The sequence below is a fragment of the Barbus barbus genome, assembly GCF_936440315.1.
Source record: "Barbus barbus genome assembly, chromosome: 26".
NCBI lineage: Eukaryota > Metazoa > Chordata > Actinopteri > Cypriniformes > Cyprinidae > Barbus > Barbus barbus.
The window spans coordinates 19,287,019-19,303,024 of NC_136754.1; the positions used below are offsets into that span (position 1 = coordinate 19,287,019).

Consider the following 16,006-nt stretch of genomic DNA (forward strand, 5'->3'; position numbering starts at 1 on the left):
CACTGAACACAGGCGAGAGGGTCAGTTTAGAGTGACCGGTTGTCAAGCCCCTGTTAAATGATAAGATCGGTGCATTACTCGCATTCTGCGGCAGACATGCGTCACCTGTTGACAAAGGCAGTCACGTAATCATAGTGCACAAGAAAACAGCCCTGATTGCAAGAAATGCATGTGAATGGATGATACATCCGTAGATAACGGGGTAAGTTCTAGTTGTTCCTTCCTAGATCATCATAGTGATAGTGAAGAGCTTGAATGAGAGCCCTCTGGGATCTATCGAAGCTGGTTTTAAAATTAAAGTTCCTGTTTGCTTAGAAAGGCAACCCTGATATATTGATGAATTTATAACATGCCAGGATAACCTATCCTTTCAGTATGTAAGTGAGGAGAAATGTGTCCTTTAGGTGATTTTTTTAATATCCAAACTAAATCAAAATTCACTTAACACAGACCTAATCCATCTGGAGCAACCTAGGTTGAAGTAGTATCTCGCTTAGGCCACAACAGTGAGAAGTTATAAGATCACTCTTGTGGGAATTGAACCTACAACTTTCAGTTACCACTTCAGGTTGCTTATCATATGCGAAATAAAGAGCATGCATGCAAACTTTTTGCATGCTCATATAACAGTAATTAAATTAATCCAACATAAAAAAAAAATAAAATAAGTTTTTGAAAAAAGCCTCTTATGTTCATCAAGGGCTGCATTTATTTAATCTGAAATACAGTAAAAACATTAATATTGTAAAACATTGTTACATGCATATTAAATACATATTGCTGAATTTTCAGCAGCCATTACCTCAGTCGTCAGTGTTTCTTCTTATTATTAATGTTGAAAATAGTTGTGCTGCTTAATATTTTTGTGGAAACCATGATAATTTCATGATTTTTTTGTTCAATAGAAAGTTCAAAAGAAAAGATTTAATTTGAAATAGAAATTGAAATAGTTTTTTGTCAATTTAATGTATCCTTGCTGAATGAAAGTATTAATACCATTATTTTTATCTACCCAAACCTTTACTGTAAATGCTAATATAGCACAGTTTCCACAAAAATATAAGAAACTGTTTTCAAAAAGTTTCTTAAAATCCAAAACCTAAAAACGAAAATTCTGTCATCGTTTACTCATCCTTAAGTAGTTACACACCTGTATACAGTTCTATCTTCTGCTGAACACAAAAGAAGATATTTTGAAGAATGTGGGTAACCAAACAGTGTCTGGTTCCCATTGACATCCACAGTATTTAGGTCAATGGGAACCAGCAACTGTTTGGGTGAGTAAATGATGACAGAATTTTATTGGGTGAACTATCCGCTTAATAAAGAGATATTTTTGGGCATTGAGTTGTTGCATATTGCGCTTGAATTTAATGAATCGATCATAGGAACATTTGCTAAACTGTTTAAATTTTGAGGCCCCAGATCTTAGGCTCTGCTATCCCGTATGTTTTAATTGATCATCAGCTTTTTGTCTTGCAGTGCCTTCAGCTCTCCACTGGCAGGAGGGCGCTTGGATCAGCGGCTGAGGCGGCTCTGTATCAGCAGAAGCGGCTGCTGGAATGTTCCGTCAGGGCAGCAACAGTGGGAATAAGCGTTTGACAAGCGGTGCTTGTCTCTCCCAGCCCAACATCCCTGGGTCCCTGTCCCCCGGGTCCAACAAAACACTAGAAATGGGCCGCAGCTCTAAGACGAACCCTCTCAACGCTATGGGCCTGGACCACATCACCACCGCCCCTGGAGGGGACCCTGACTACATCATGCAGCTGGTCAGTGATGTGCGCAAGTTTTCTGACGTGCTCCTGAGCCTAAAGGAGGCTTTTCACTCCAAAGGTGAGGTTCTACTTAATGCTTGCTTTTAAAAGTGCTTTGTTGCAGCTGTGGTTGATCTTGTGGTATCACTGTTTATGACATATCCGTTTCTTTTAAATGTGCATATGGGTCAGTCCATGCTGATGTTGAAGGTTTATAGGCTGTGCTAGTGTTTCTCATTCCCATCACTGGAGGAGTGCCACGTCTGTCAGGATGCCACTGGTAAACTCCTGGCTATCCTGCTGAGATTGTTTCTTTTCTGCTGCACAAGGCATCTCTGAAATTTGCCTCCTTGTTGTAGATCCCCCCCCACACACACACATACACACACACTTTGAATAGATATGACTGCACATGATACACTGAGCCTGTTGTTGGTTATTTCTGTTTGCTTTTTCAAGGTACTTTTTTGAGGAACTATGTGTTCCTGTTCTGCATTATTGGAAACAGCTAGAAGATTATATTCCGGTTAGATTCTTTTAGAGAAACAGTTGCTATGATGAAAGATTGAAAAGCTGCTATTATGTTGTCTTCCACAGTAAATACAGCATTTATGACGGAGCTCTGGAGTATAGATAGTGACTGGTCAATTATGGTTTGTGGTATATACATATTTAAATACTTTCCCATCTAACAATAGTCAAACCGTCCCTCCCCCAGCAGGGAATTATTGCTTTTTTTTTCTTTGCAAAAAGCATTTCACCACCTAAAATGGTGGTCAGCTGCAAAACAGGTGTGGTAGCTATATATTTGCTATTTTCTATTTGCTTAAATATGTTTATGTGCAGCACTGTAAAGGATTTTGTTTATATTAAAGCAGTAATTCATCTTTTTAAAATGTCTTTTAAACACTTTTCCAATTTAAGTTCAACTAACAGATCTACACTACCACTACCAAATGTGTGGGGTCAATAATATTTTTTTATACAGCAAGGATGCATTCAATTGTAGTAAACACATGTAGGCCTATAATGTTCTATTTCAAATAAATTCTGTTCTTTTAATCTTTCTATTTACTGAAGAATTCTGAAAACAATAAAGAGATTTTTTTTCTTGAGCACCAAATCAGTATATTATAATAATTTCTGAATATTCATGTGACACTGAAGACTGGAGTAACTGCTGTTGAAAATTCAGCTTTGAAACACAGTAATGAATTACATTTTAAAATATGTTAACATTTATGTAAAATTACAATTGTTCACAATATTATTGTTTTTACTTTATATCCATCATATAAATGCAGCATTGTGAGCATAAAAGACTTCTTTCAAAGACATTAATAAAATCTTACCGACTCCAAACTTTGAACGGTAGTGTAGATTAAATAACTGTTGCTTGACTTCATCCAGCATGTACACCTTAGTCAGACTGCAGTCTCAAATATTCAGTTGTTTTGTGCCATGAATAGACAGACAGATAATAGCTCACTAGCTCACTACACTATAAAGACACTTCCTGTATTTCTCACTAGAAATTGCACAGATTCAAATAGCTTAATTAGCATGACATACTTTTATATGTATTGCCAAAGCATTACCTGAAGTTGGTAAAGGGGGAATAAAAAAGCACAATCGTTATCAAAAGATGCTATTATAAAATCAGTACTGTGAAAATGTGGCAGGTGGCTACAACAAAAACACAAATAGCAGCAAAACAAATGGAATGAATATGAACGGCTAATTCTGTTTCCCAGTAGTTCTATCAGTGCAAATGGGATTCCTGCTGCTTTTATTTCAGCTGTTTGGTTAAGTATTGATGAGTGAGATTTTCCACACCACCCTCTGTCAAGCGGCCCGGTGACACTTCCCACAAGCACATGCTTTTGACCTCCCCACTCTTCCACTGCCGTGTTCCCTCTCAGCGGAGGAGATGCTCGCTGACCCTCTAAATGTATGGATTCATCCTGTCTGCACAGAGATTGATCATCACAGCTCTCCTCGCCTCCCTGGCTTTTATTTGACGCTAGCTAGGATCTACAAGCCAGCCAGGAGGAACGCTACAGGAACTCATCTGCGTGCTTATTTGCTCTGCAGTCTGAATGCACGTCACATGCGAGATTTTTGAAGCCACAATGTGGTTAATTTAAGCTACAAAACTAGTGGGTTGTAAAGTGTTTATCAGAAAACTGCAGTCACAGTACTTTTTTTGTTAGTGTTTATGTTGATGGCTATGAGCTTGGCTCATCACTTTGATCGGTGTGACCAAACTCTTCTCGTCGGTGATTCCTCCTCCGCCATGAAGCCCCCTCCTCCTGCATACCCCGCATTCCTTCAGAACAAATGTTCACTTGTTGCTATGGTGCCTTCGATTGACTGTTGTTAGGTGTGCGACACATGAAAAATGACTCCTCCTCACCGAAATTTCGGAATGTTTTCAAAGGCACTTTTCACCTCGGTTGTGGTTGACTTTCTGGCAGCTGGGGAATTTTTAAGAAGTTCAAAGTTCTCATAGTCAAACTGTTTTTAAATGGTTAAATGGTTTTGTACCTTCCTTCATTCAGATCGACATCTTTCCTAGTTAAACACAGAAATGGTCCCTTTTTGTTGTTTCCTTTGTCAAAACACATCAGAAAGCCAAGCCTAATGTGATTTTTCTTTGAATCCAACATTGAGAAGTTTTTAGTGTAATGTTTAACTCCCGTGACAGTTGAACATTCAGAAGGGAGGGATGTTTTTACTGGAAGGGCTAAATATCAAATTATTCCCTCTGTGATTTTAGAGAAGCACGTCTAGAGCGAATGGAAGTATTGTGGCCTGTTGACACTCATCATGTGGGTAGCTGAAAGAATGTGCTGTTCTGTTGTGAAGAAGAGTTTCTCTGTATAGCGCTTTTTACGATACAAATCGTTGCAAAGCAGCTCTACAGGAAATTAAGTTTCCACAATACATTTATATATAGCAGAACCTTAATATATTTAACTTATGGCAAAATTTGGTAATTCTGTATGTTGTCTGAGCATTGGCATCCTCTGAGGTCCCCTGAGGAGGGGTTGGCATCATCTTTTCTCAGGTGTTCGGTCATCTCAGATCATTTAAGGGTTGGATCCAGACTGAAGTTTCTGTAATTCCTAGTTACCACGGGATGTCAGAAACAGAGAAACAAGTAGAGACATAATTAGTGTAGCTGCTGTTCCATCTAAGCAAAAATGATTTGTTCAACCCAAGCTAAAGAATAATAATAATGTACATTTGATCAGGTATAACTGCAGTATAGGATTATAAGATGCATTATGTGAATGCTTGGCTAAAGAGATGTGTCTTTAATCTAGATTTAAACAAAGAGAGTGTGTCTGAACCCCAAACGTTATCAGGAAGGCTATTCTAGAGTTTGGGAGGCAAATGTGAAAAAGCTCTACCTCCTTTAGTGGACTTTGCTATCCTAGGTACTACCAAAAGTCCAGAGTTTTGCGACCTTAGGGAGCGGGTTGGATTGTAGCTTGGTAGAAGACGAGTTAGGTACGCAGGAGCTAAACCATTTAGGGCCTTATAGGCAAGTAATAATATTTGGTAAATGATACGGAACTTAATTGGTAGCCAGTGCAGAGACTGTAAAATTGGGGTAATATGATCATATATTTTCTTGACCTGGTAAGAACTCTAGCCGCTGCATTTTGGACTATCTGTAGCTTCTTTATATCGAAGATGCAGGACAACCACCTAGCAGTGCATTACAATAGTCCAGTCTAGAGGTCATGAATGCATGAACTAGCTTTTCTGCATCAGAAACAGGTAGCATGTTTCGAAGCTTGGCAATGTTTCTAAGATGGAAGAATGCTGTTTTTGTAACATGGGAAATATGATTTTCAAAGGACAAGTTGCTGTCTAATATAACACCCAGATTTTTGACTTTAGAGGACGTAACAGTGCATCCGTCTAGTTGCAGATTGTAATCCAAGAGATTCTGTGTACTGTTTTTTTGGTCCAATAAATAATATCTCTGTCTTATCTGATCTATTTGAGATATATAGTTGAGTATCATCAGCATAACAATGAAAACTAATCCCGTATTTTCTAAAAATATTACCAAGGGGCAACATGTATACTGAAAATAGCAGAGGACCTAGGACAGATCCTTGTGGTACTCCATACTTTACTGGTGATAATTGAGATGACTCCCCATTTAAATAAACAAAGTGGTAGCGATCGGACAGGTAGGATCTAAACCATCTTAAAGCCTGTCCTTGAATACCAGTATAGTTTTGTAATCTATCTATGAGTGTGTCATGGTCTATAGTGTCAAACGCAGCACTAAGATCAAGTAATACTAGCAATGAGATTCAGCCTTGGTCTGAAGCAAGAAGCAAGTCTCTTAAGTGCTCTGAGGTTTAAAAGTGCTGTGATAACAGCCAGGAAGTCTTTTGTTCTTCCATGCACTGGCTCTGTAGACTGATTTAGTGTACTTCAGATAGCAGCACTGAGTCTTTGTCTTTTTTTATAAATGTATGGAATTGATTCGAGGTGAAATGGTCTTTTTGTTTGTTTTGACGCTACTTGTTTAAAGTGCACTACACTATCAGTGACAAATTCTGACATAGCTTGTCATTCTTTATTATTACTGTTTCCCACAGTTTAGAATGATAGTAAAGTCATCAAAACTATTACATAACACATTAAAATATGGCGTATTATCTAGTGCCAAACAAGGTTTAACTAAAAACTCACTGCGCATTGTCCAGGATAGATCACAGTTGGGTCATTTTCACAACTAACTTCATGAGGTGCATCATGGGAGGATTTTTATACAGCATTGAAGCAGTTCATCTATGCTAGACATTGGTTGGCTGCTTGTCCTTCTTCATTAAATTAAATAATAGTCATAATTTTAATTTGCAAAGAAATGCGTAACATTTTTACATTAATTTATAAAGGTCATGAGAAACATAAATTCAGTAAAACATGTTTATAGTATCTGAACTAGGCATATACAATATCAATGAATCTAATTTTGTTTCCCATTTTATCCCTGTTTTATTTATTATTTGTGAAAATGTGAATCTGTCCAAAGGATTGATTTAAAACAATTTTTATAAAGACTTTCTCAACCCTTATGCATGGCAACACAGAACCAACCAAAACGAACTAGTTTAAAATTAGCTCTAGTCTTTCTCTTTTCTTAGACACAGTTAAAAAAAGTCTTCCAGTAGAGTTATTTTCCTCCGGTCGTAAAGCTCTTATTATGGCTCTCAAAGATTGTACACATAGGCCACGTACACACTGCTAAGTTTTGGGAGTGACGACCACATTTAGATGCAGGAGCACTGATGCACGAAGTATGACTCTCTTGACAGTAATATATGGGTTTCCCCGAGACCACAGGCCTTGTGGGTGACACTATGGTGCAGAGAGACAGTATCAAAATTTGTAATCAAGTCTAGACGTGTTTTTGTACCTTGTGAGTTTCACTAAGAGAGTGGTTTAAATGCATTAACAACTAATCGTTCAGATCAGTTATGACACACCTGAGTAAATGATGACACAATGTTCATTTTTGGTTTATGTAATTTGTACTGTATGATACTGTATGGGTTTGTTCTTTATAGACATAAGCCCTATTCGCACGGGACTAGTATCATCTGGGGGACCATGTGTGATTTTGAAATTACTCCCCCACATCTGAATTTGGTGTGGTGCATTCGCACGGGATAAGCGAAGCCTGTGATTTTACTCGAAATTACTGACTTATCTCCCGGATACCCGGATGTCAAGGCTTTGTGAGTCCCGTTCTGTGGTCCAATTCGATGGATTAAAAAAAAGAAAAAAAAGAAACTACTATAGTTTTGTGCCCCGTGTAATTTTTACTTTAGAAATTACAGACATGGCCGATTTGTATGGGATTAAGATCACAGACAACCTCCGCAATTATTACAAATGACTGGAGGTCACCAGGTAATACTAATTCCGTGTGAATAGGGCTATACAGTATTAATTTTATTTGTACCGTAGATCTTAATTTTTATTTTAAAACTTCTGCTGGTTTAAAATTTAAACAGCCAGTCAGGTGGTGGATTTACATTAGATTTAAAACAAATCAAGGTTTCAGGCATAAAAAGCTATGTTTTCTCATAGCTAGGCGTGGTAGATGAATTGTTTTTGTGAATGCACCAGACCGTTGGAGGTCTTGGTGCAGAGGCCCCTTTGGCATATTGTAGTGCTGTTAATCTGGGGATATGGACAAAACCCTCTAAATTGAAAAAGTGGAAAAAAAGACTACCCTCGAGAGATTAACGAGATTGCTTCACAGAGTTTTGCGGGTGGCACCATTGCCGAAGCCCTCGTGGTAGGCGATATAATGCCTCGCTGCGCTTGTGAAGTGAAGAAGAGAGATTTGTTGGGCAGTAACTTTCCCACTGAAGGTGAGGGATGTTTTTGTGTGGGCCTGTGGTTGGGTAGCATTTCCTGGGGTGTGGATTTACAGCCGCTCTTCAGCAGATTGGTCATGGGGATGTGCCAGTTGGCCCATGAAATCCTAGCAATGTACAGGGCCATCATTAGTGCTGGATGAAGAGCGTGTTTTTGGGGGTACACGTCAGATGAAGGCCTCTCGATACAGGTTATTTTTGTTTGGTTGGATCAAATGTGTAACTGAACTGAATTTGAGTGCTGTGTTTATTTACCTTAACATGCTAATGGGACACTCCAGTCTTTGCTAATTTCCTGCACTTCAAAGAATGCTCTTTCTGTTCCCGTAAAAGAGAAGTGGTATGGTGTGAGGAAGCCTGACAGGCACAACGGCAAACCAAGAGCTGCTTTCTAACCGGTGAATCACAACAGAGTGCAGCAAAGCACAGCTAAGGCAGGTCGAGACATGCCTATTGATTACCTGTTGTTAGCAACAGAGGAAATGCCAGCAGCTGTGCATAAAATCTTTGAAGTGTGCGATGACATTGTGTCAAGCAGCTAATTTTCTAGGAAATATGCTGGAATAAAAAATGTACAACCTATTTTCTCAGGAAAAGTGCAATGTTTTCATTCCTGGCAGGAGCAGCCTTTAACATGCAGCTTATGTTTAATTGACTAGCACAAAATATCATTAGTGTGGAAATAGTTAGTGATAGGATTGGGAAATTGAACACATTAATTTCTGCATTTAATGTGGACAGTTTAACGCCTTATCAGCATTTTCTGTTGCTAGCATTAAAAATGGCATTAAACAAATGCTATTTAAATTATTATTTATTATTATATAAATATTAATACTATTATTATTATTAATATTATTATTTTCATCATGTTGATTCCATATCAGTTTGGGGAATAAATGATCAAATATTTTTATAATTGCAGGTTTCAATGTTAGGTGCGATTATTATCAGAAGAATGTGTGATTTAGTTGCTTCTTTCAGTTCGATGATTATAATGATTTGACGTCACAAAATTAGATTTTTTTTTTCTTAGATATTAACTACAATATTATACTTTCCTTTATGTTGAGTTCCTTTATGTCTTAATTAACTAGCAGTTGTATCAGTTCAATAGAGACTGATTGATTATAATGATTTGAAGACAAACACTGCTTGGATTTCAGTGCAGTTCAGAGAGACCTTAAGCAAAGTCAGATGAGTCCTGATCAGTGTGTCATTAATTTGATGGACCTTCAAGTCTGTAATTCAATAACATCCTGTTGCATTTTGTCCCTGTGAGCTAAGGACATCTTGTTCACAACTTAAATTTGAAGACATCCATCTGTCAGTTTTACTGAGATCTAAAAAATGTGTCAGACTAGTCAGCGAAGTGTGTGTGTTCATGACGAGAAACTGTATTGACTTTTTTGCTGATGGGACTGAGATGTGGGATAGGGGCTGTTAGCAGTCTTCGTTCTCACACTGCGGTGTGAGGCTTGTTGGCAGTTGGGTGAGATTGTTTAATGGCTCTGATCAGAGACAGCGGGGCGAGCGAAGAGCACAAGTGAAAAAATATAGCTGCGAGCAGCGATGACGGGCCCAAGCCGCCAGTGCATACGCCACCCCGGTGGCATCGAAAAACGGTGCCCAGCGAGCACACACAATACAGTAACCCTCTGGCAGTTTGGTTTTAAGGGATACGGCAATTAAAGGGTTAATCCAAACCATCAACTCTGTGAAACACAGACACACAGAACAACATATAAAACTTTAAATTCTGTCAAAATATATTTTTCATTGGTAGTTGATGTTAGTTAATGCATTTACTAATGTTAACAAATGAGAAATTATTAGTTACCAAAGCTTTTAATGATTTATAAGCATTTTTTAATGATTTATTTTTCCATTAACAAACATGAATAATTTTTACTCACACAAATAAATAAAGTAAAAAATATATTGTTAATATTTAATGTTATTTGTGAATTAACCAATGTTAAAAAACAACATTATTTAACTGTTGTTAATTTACATCATTAATAATTATATACCATTTAATGGTGATCAATATTAAAAAAATTTAAAGTTTTATCTTTTGAGCATGACTATTTTTCTAATATTAAAAATATTTTGTTCATTGTTAGTTCATTGTAAGTTCATACTATCAATGAAGAATTAACATGCTGTAAAAAATATATTTTTCATTGTTAGTTCATGTTAATTAATGCATTCCCTACTGTTAACAAATGAGACTTCATTATAAAGTGTTATCAAAACCTGTAATGCTTTATAAGCATTTTTTAAGGATTTTATTGAGAAGTTTAAACAGACTCACTCTCTCTCTCTCTCTCTCTCTCTCTCTCTATCTCTCTCTCCCCCTCCACACTCACTGAACTCACACAGTCACTCACCCACCCAGTCACCTACCGCAAACATTAGAAGTACAGTGACAGGAGATCTCTAAGTTTTAAATTTTTCTCCTAAGCATAGTGTATTGTAAATTCATGAAATTAAGCACATATCCTTACACTGTATTATTCTGTGTATGTAATTTTTTATGAAGTGTTTGGAAGCTGCTCTTAAAAGATAAAAAAAAAAAGTTTTCTCTTTTTTCTGTAACTTTAATAAATTGCCATTAAAACACCGTTAAAGATATCCTAAATCCGTCCGCAATTTAGCATCTTCAGTATTTTGGCATCATGAGAAAAAATGTTTCCGTGTTTCTGTTTGGAGGAGTATGAATTTGTTTACAGCTCGTTTTTAAAAAAAAACCACATTAAAATAAATATAGCCGACTTCCTGTTGGTCGTAGCTAATGACTGTAAATTAGAAAGTTGTCCGGATTAATAAGAACAATTTATGTACCGAGTTTGGTGTCTGTAGCTATCATTATATATATATATATAATCATTAATAATTATATACCATTTAATGTTGATCAATATTAATTCCAAAATGTGTTAATATATTATTAAATTTTAAAGTTTATCTTTTGAACATGACTATTTTTCTAACATTAAAAAGATTAATAAATGCTTTTAAAAAAAATGTTCTTTGTTAGTTCATACTATCATGGAAGAATTAACATGCTGTAAAAATATATTTTTCATTGTTAGTTCATGTTAAATAATGCATTTCCTAATGTTAAGAAATGAGACCTTATTATAAAGTGTTATCAAAATCTTTAATGATTTATAAGCATTTTTTTAAGATTTTAAAAAACAGACCCTCTCTCTCTCTTTCTCTCTCTCACCCACTGGCTCAATCCACACAGTCACTCACACAGTCACTGACAGCCCACCCCACCCCCACCCCTCACTCAGCTGCAGTGACAGGGAGCTCTCACTCAGAAGCAGCTCTGATAGTTTTAAAATTTTCTCCTCTGCATAGTGTATTGTAAATTCATGAAATTAATCACATATCGTCAGACTGTATTGTTCTGTGTATGTAATTTTTTATGAAGTGTTTGAAAGCTGCTCTTAAAAAAAAAAAAAAAAAAAGAATTCTCTTTTTTACTGTAACTTTAATAAATTGCCATTAAATCATCGTTCAAGATATCCTAAATCCGTCCGCAATTTAGCATCTTCAGTATTTTGGCATCATGAGAAAAAATGTTTGGTGTGATTTCCGTGTTTCTGTTTGGAGGAGTATGAATTTGTTTACAGCCTGTTTTTTAAAAAAACCCACATTAAAATAAATATAGCCGACTTCCTGTTGGTCGTAGCTAATGACTCTAAATTAGAAAGTTGTCCGGATTAATAAGAACAATTTATGTACCGAGTTTGGTGTCTGTAGCTAAAACTAACCCCCCCATTTTTGACAAAAGGTGGCGCTATAGAGTGCCTCTTCCACGCCCGTTTATGAGCTTTTTCCAGTGTCTAACTATCATTAATACTGCTATGTGTGTTGAGTTTCATGACATTCTAAACATGTTATCTGCCTCAAAATCACCAGAAACGAATTTTCAACTTTGACACGTTGCCATGGCAACATAATTTTAGATATCAATATTCCCTTCACAGTTTTACATTGGCCGTGTTTTGACATTATTCTGGTTAAGTTTGAAGCAAATCGAGTAAAAATAAGATGCTGAATTCAAAGCATTTTGAAAACGACACACTTCCTGCAGCCAGTTGGTGGCGCTATAACTTTCAGTCATAATAGTCACATCTATCCGATCGGCATCATACAACGAACAAATCACTGAAGTTTGATCTACATCATACAATGTATGTGGACGTTATTAGGCATTTCCTGGGTCTCATTTTTCGCCATAACTTCATCGCCTCGCCACGGGCAAACCGTTCGACATATCAAAAATATCTTCGCAATTTAGCGTCCCCAATGTCTTGAGATCATGTTCACCGAGTTTGGTGGCAATCGTATGGAAATCCTCAGAGGAGTATATCAAATTCCAGAGCATGCGCTTTTTAAACAGCCCTGAATAGCCGACTTCCTGTTGGGCGGAGCCTAAGACATGCTGCGCGGAAGTTGTTCGGCTCAATGAGTTCTATATGTGTACCGAGTTTCATATGAATACGTGCAAGTATGTGTGAGCTATACATCGTGTTTTCTGACAATTTTCCAGGGGGCGCCGTAGAGCCCCTGTGCCACGCCCGGGTCCCAGCCTCAGCGGCGTCCTAATGGCCGCGGGTTCCAATGTGCGTGCCGATTTTCGAGAGTTTTCGGGCACGTTAAGGCCCCCAAAAGTGCCCGGATGATTGAAATAAAAAAAAAAAAAAAAAAAAAAAAATATAGCTGCGAGCAGCGATGACGGGCCCAAGCCGTCAGCATACGCCACCCCGGTGGCATCGATAAAACGGTGCCCAGCGAGCACAAGCATCACAGTAACCCTCTGGCAGTTTGGTTTTAAGGGATACGGCAATTAAAGGGTTAATCCAAACCATCAACTCTGTGAAACACACACACACAGAACATATAAAACTTTAAATTCTGTGAAAATATATTTTTCATTGGTAGTTGATGCTAGTTAATGCATTTACTAATGCTAACAAATGAGAAATTATTATAGTTACCAAAGCTTTTAATGATTTATAAGCATTTTTTAATGATTTATTTTTCCATTAACTAACATGAATAATTTTTTCTAACACAAATTAATAAAGTAAAAAATATATTGTTAATATTTAATGTTATTTGTGAATTAACCAATGTTAAAAAACAACATTATTTAACTGTTGTTAATTTACATCATTAATAAATATATACCATTTAATGTTGATCAAAATCAATTCCAAAATGTGTTAATATATTATTACATTTTAAAGTTTTATCTTTTGAACATGACTATTTTTCTAATATAAAAAATATTTTGTTCATTGTTAGTTCATTGTAAGTTCATACTATCAATGAAGAATTAACATGCTGTAAAAAATATATTTTTCATTGTTAGTTCATGTTAATTAATGCATTCACTACTGTTAACAAATGAGACTTAATTATAAAGTGTTATCAAAACCTTTAATGCTTTATAAGCATTTTTTAAGGATTTTATTGAGATGTTTAAACAGACCCTCTCTCTCTCTCTCTCTCTCTCCCCCTCCACACTCACTGAACTCACACAGTCAGTCACCCACCCAGTCACCTACCGCAAACATTAGAAGCACAGAGACAGGAGAACTCTGATAGTTTTTAAATTTTCTCCTCCGCATAGTGTATTGTAAATTCATGAAATTAATCACATATCCTCAGACTGTATTGTTCTGTGTATGTAATTTTTTATAAAGTGTTTGGAAGCTGCTCTTAAAAGAAAAAAAAAATGAAAAGTTTTCTCTTTTTTACTGTAATTTTAATAAATTGCCATTAAATCATCGTTCAAGATATCCTAAATCCGTCCGCAATTTAGCATCTTCAGTATTTTGGCATCATAAGAAAAAATGTTTGGTGTGATTTACGTGTTTCTGTTTGGAGGAGTATGAATTTGTTTACAGCCTGTTTAAAAACAAAACCCACATTAAAATAAATATAGCCGACTTCCTGTTGGTCGTAGCTAATGACTGTAAATTAGAAAGTTGTCCGGATTAATAAGAACAATTTATGTACCGAGTTTGGTGTCTGTAGCTATCATTATATATATATAAACATTAATAATTATATACCATTTAATGTTGATCAATATTAATTCCAAAATGTGTTAATATATTATTACATTTTAAAGTTTATCTTTTGAACATGACTATTTTTCTAACATTAAAAAGATTAATAAATGCTTTAAAAAAATTGTTCTTTGTTAGTTCATACTATCATGGAAGAATTAACATGCTGTAAAAATATATTTTTCATTGTTAGTTCACGTTAATTAATGCATTTCCTAATGTTAAGAATTGAGACCTTATTTAATGATTTATAAGCATTTTTTAAAGATTTTAAAAAACAGACCCTCTCTCTCTCTTTCTCTCTCTCACCCAGCTCCTCAATCCACACAGTCACTCACACCCCACCCCACCCCCACCCCCACCCCTCACTCAGCTGCAGTGACAGGGATCTCTCACTCAGCAGTCTAACAGCTTTCTGATAGTTTTTAAATTTTCTCCTCTGCATAGTGTATTGTAAATTCATGAAATTAATCACATATCCTCAGACTATATTGTTCTGTGTATGTAATTTTTTATGAAGTGTTTGGAAGCTTCTCTTAAAAGATAAAAAAAAAAAAAAATTATCTTTTTTACTGTAACTTTAATAAATTGCCATTAAATCATCGTTCAAGATATCCTAAATACGTCCGCAATTTAGCATCTTCAGTATTTTGGCATCATGATAAAAAATGTTTGGTGTGATTTCCGTGTTTCTGCTTGGAGGAGTATTAATTTGTTTACAGCCCGTTTTTAAAAAAAACCCACATTAAAATAAATATAGCCGACTTCCTGTTGGTCGTAGCTAATGACTGTAAATTAGAAAGTTGTCCGGATTAATTAGAACAATTTATGTACCGAGTTTGGTGTCTGTAGCTAAAACTAACCCCCCCATTTTTGACAAAAGGTGGCGCTATAGAGTGCCTCTTCCACGCCCGTTTATGAGCTTTTTCCAGTGTCTAACTATCATTAATACTCATATGTGTGTTGAGTTTCATGACATTCTAAACATGTTATCTGCCTCAAAATCACCAGAAACGAATTTTCAACTTTGACACGTTGCCATGGCAACATACTTTTAGATATCAATATTGCCTTCACAGTTTTACATCGGCCGTGTTTTGACATTATTCTGGTGAAGTTTGAAGCAAATCGAGTAAAAAGAAGATGCTGAATTCAAAGCATTTTGAAAACGACACACTTCCTGCAGCCAGTTGGTGGCGCTATAACTTTCAGTCATAATAGTCACATCTATCCGATCGGCATCATACAACGAACAAATCACTGAAGTTTGATCTACATCATACAATGTATGTGGACGTTATTAGGCATTTCCTGGGTCTCATTTTTCGCCATAACTTCATCGCCTCGCCACGGGCAAACCGTTCGACATATCAAAAATATCTTCGCAATTTAGCGTCCCCAATGTCTTGAGATCATGTTCACCGAGTTTGGTGGCAATCGTATGGAAATCCTCAGAGGAGTATATCAAATTCCAGAGCATGCGCTTTTTAAACAGCCCTGAATAGCCGACTTCCTGTTGGGCGGAGCCTATGACATGCTGCGCGGAAGTTGTTCAGCTCAATGAGTTCTATATGTGTACCGAGTTTCATATGAATACGTGCAAGTATGTGTGAGCTATACATCAAGTTTTCTGACAATTTTCCAGGGGGCGCCGTAGAGCCCCTGTGCCACGCCCGGGTCCCAGCCTCAGCGGCGTCCTAATGGCCGCAGGTTCCAATGTGCGTGCCAATTTTCG

At 36.6% G+C, this 16,006-nt stretch overlaps 1 protein-coding gene across 1 annotated transcript in view; it reads left to right on the top strand.

The window, feature by feature from the left end:
• The window catches only part of LOC306846363 (rho GTPase-activating protein 29), a 37,775-nt gene that overhangs the window by 540 nt on the left and 21,229 nt on the right, over positions 1-16,006 (top strand). Inside the window, exon 2 of the mRNA XM_079379686.1 lies at positions 1,483-1,833. Coding sequence (XP_079235812.1) covers positions 1,563-1,833 — 271 coding nt within the window. The 5' untranslated portion in view covers positions 1,483-1,562. The remainder of the gene's footprint in view (positions 1-1,482; positions 1,834-16,006) is intronic.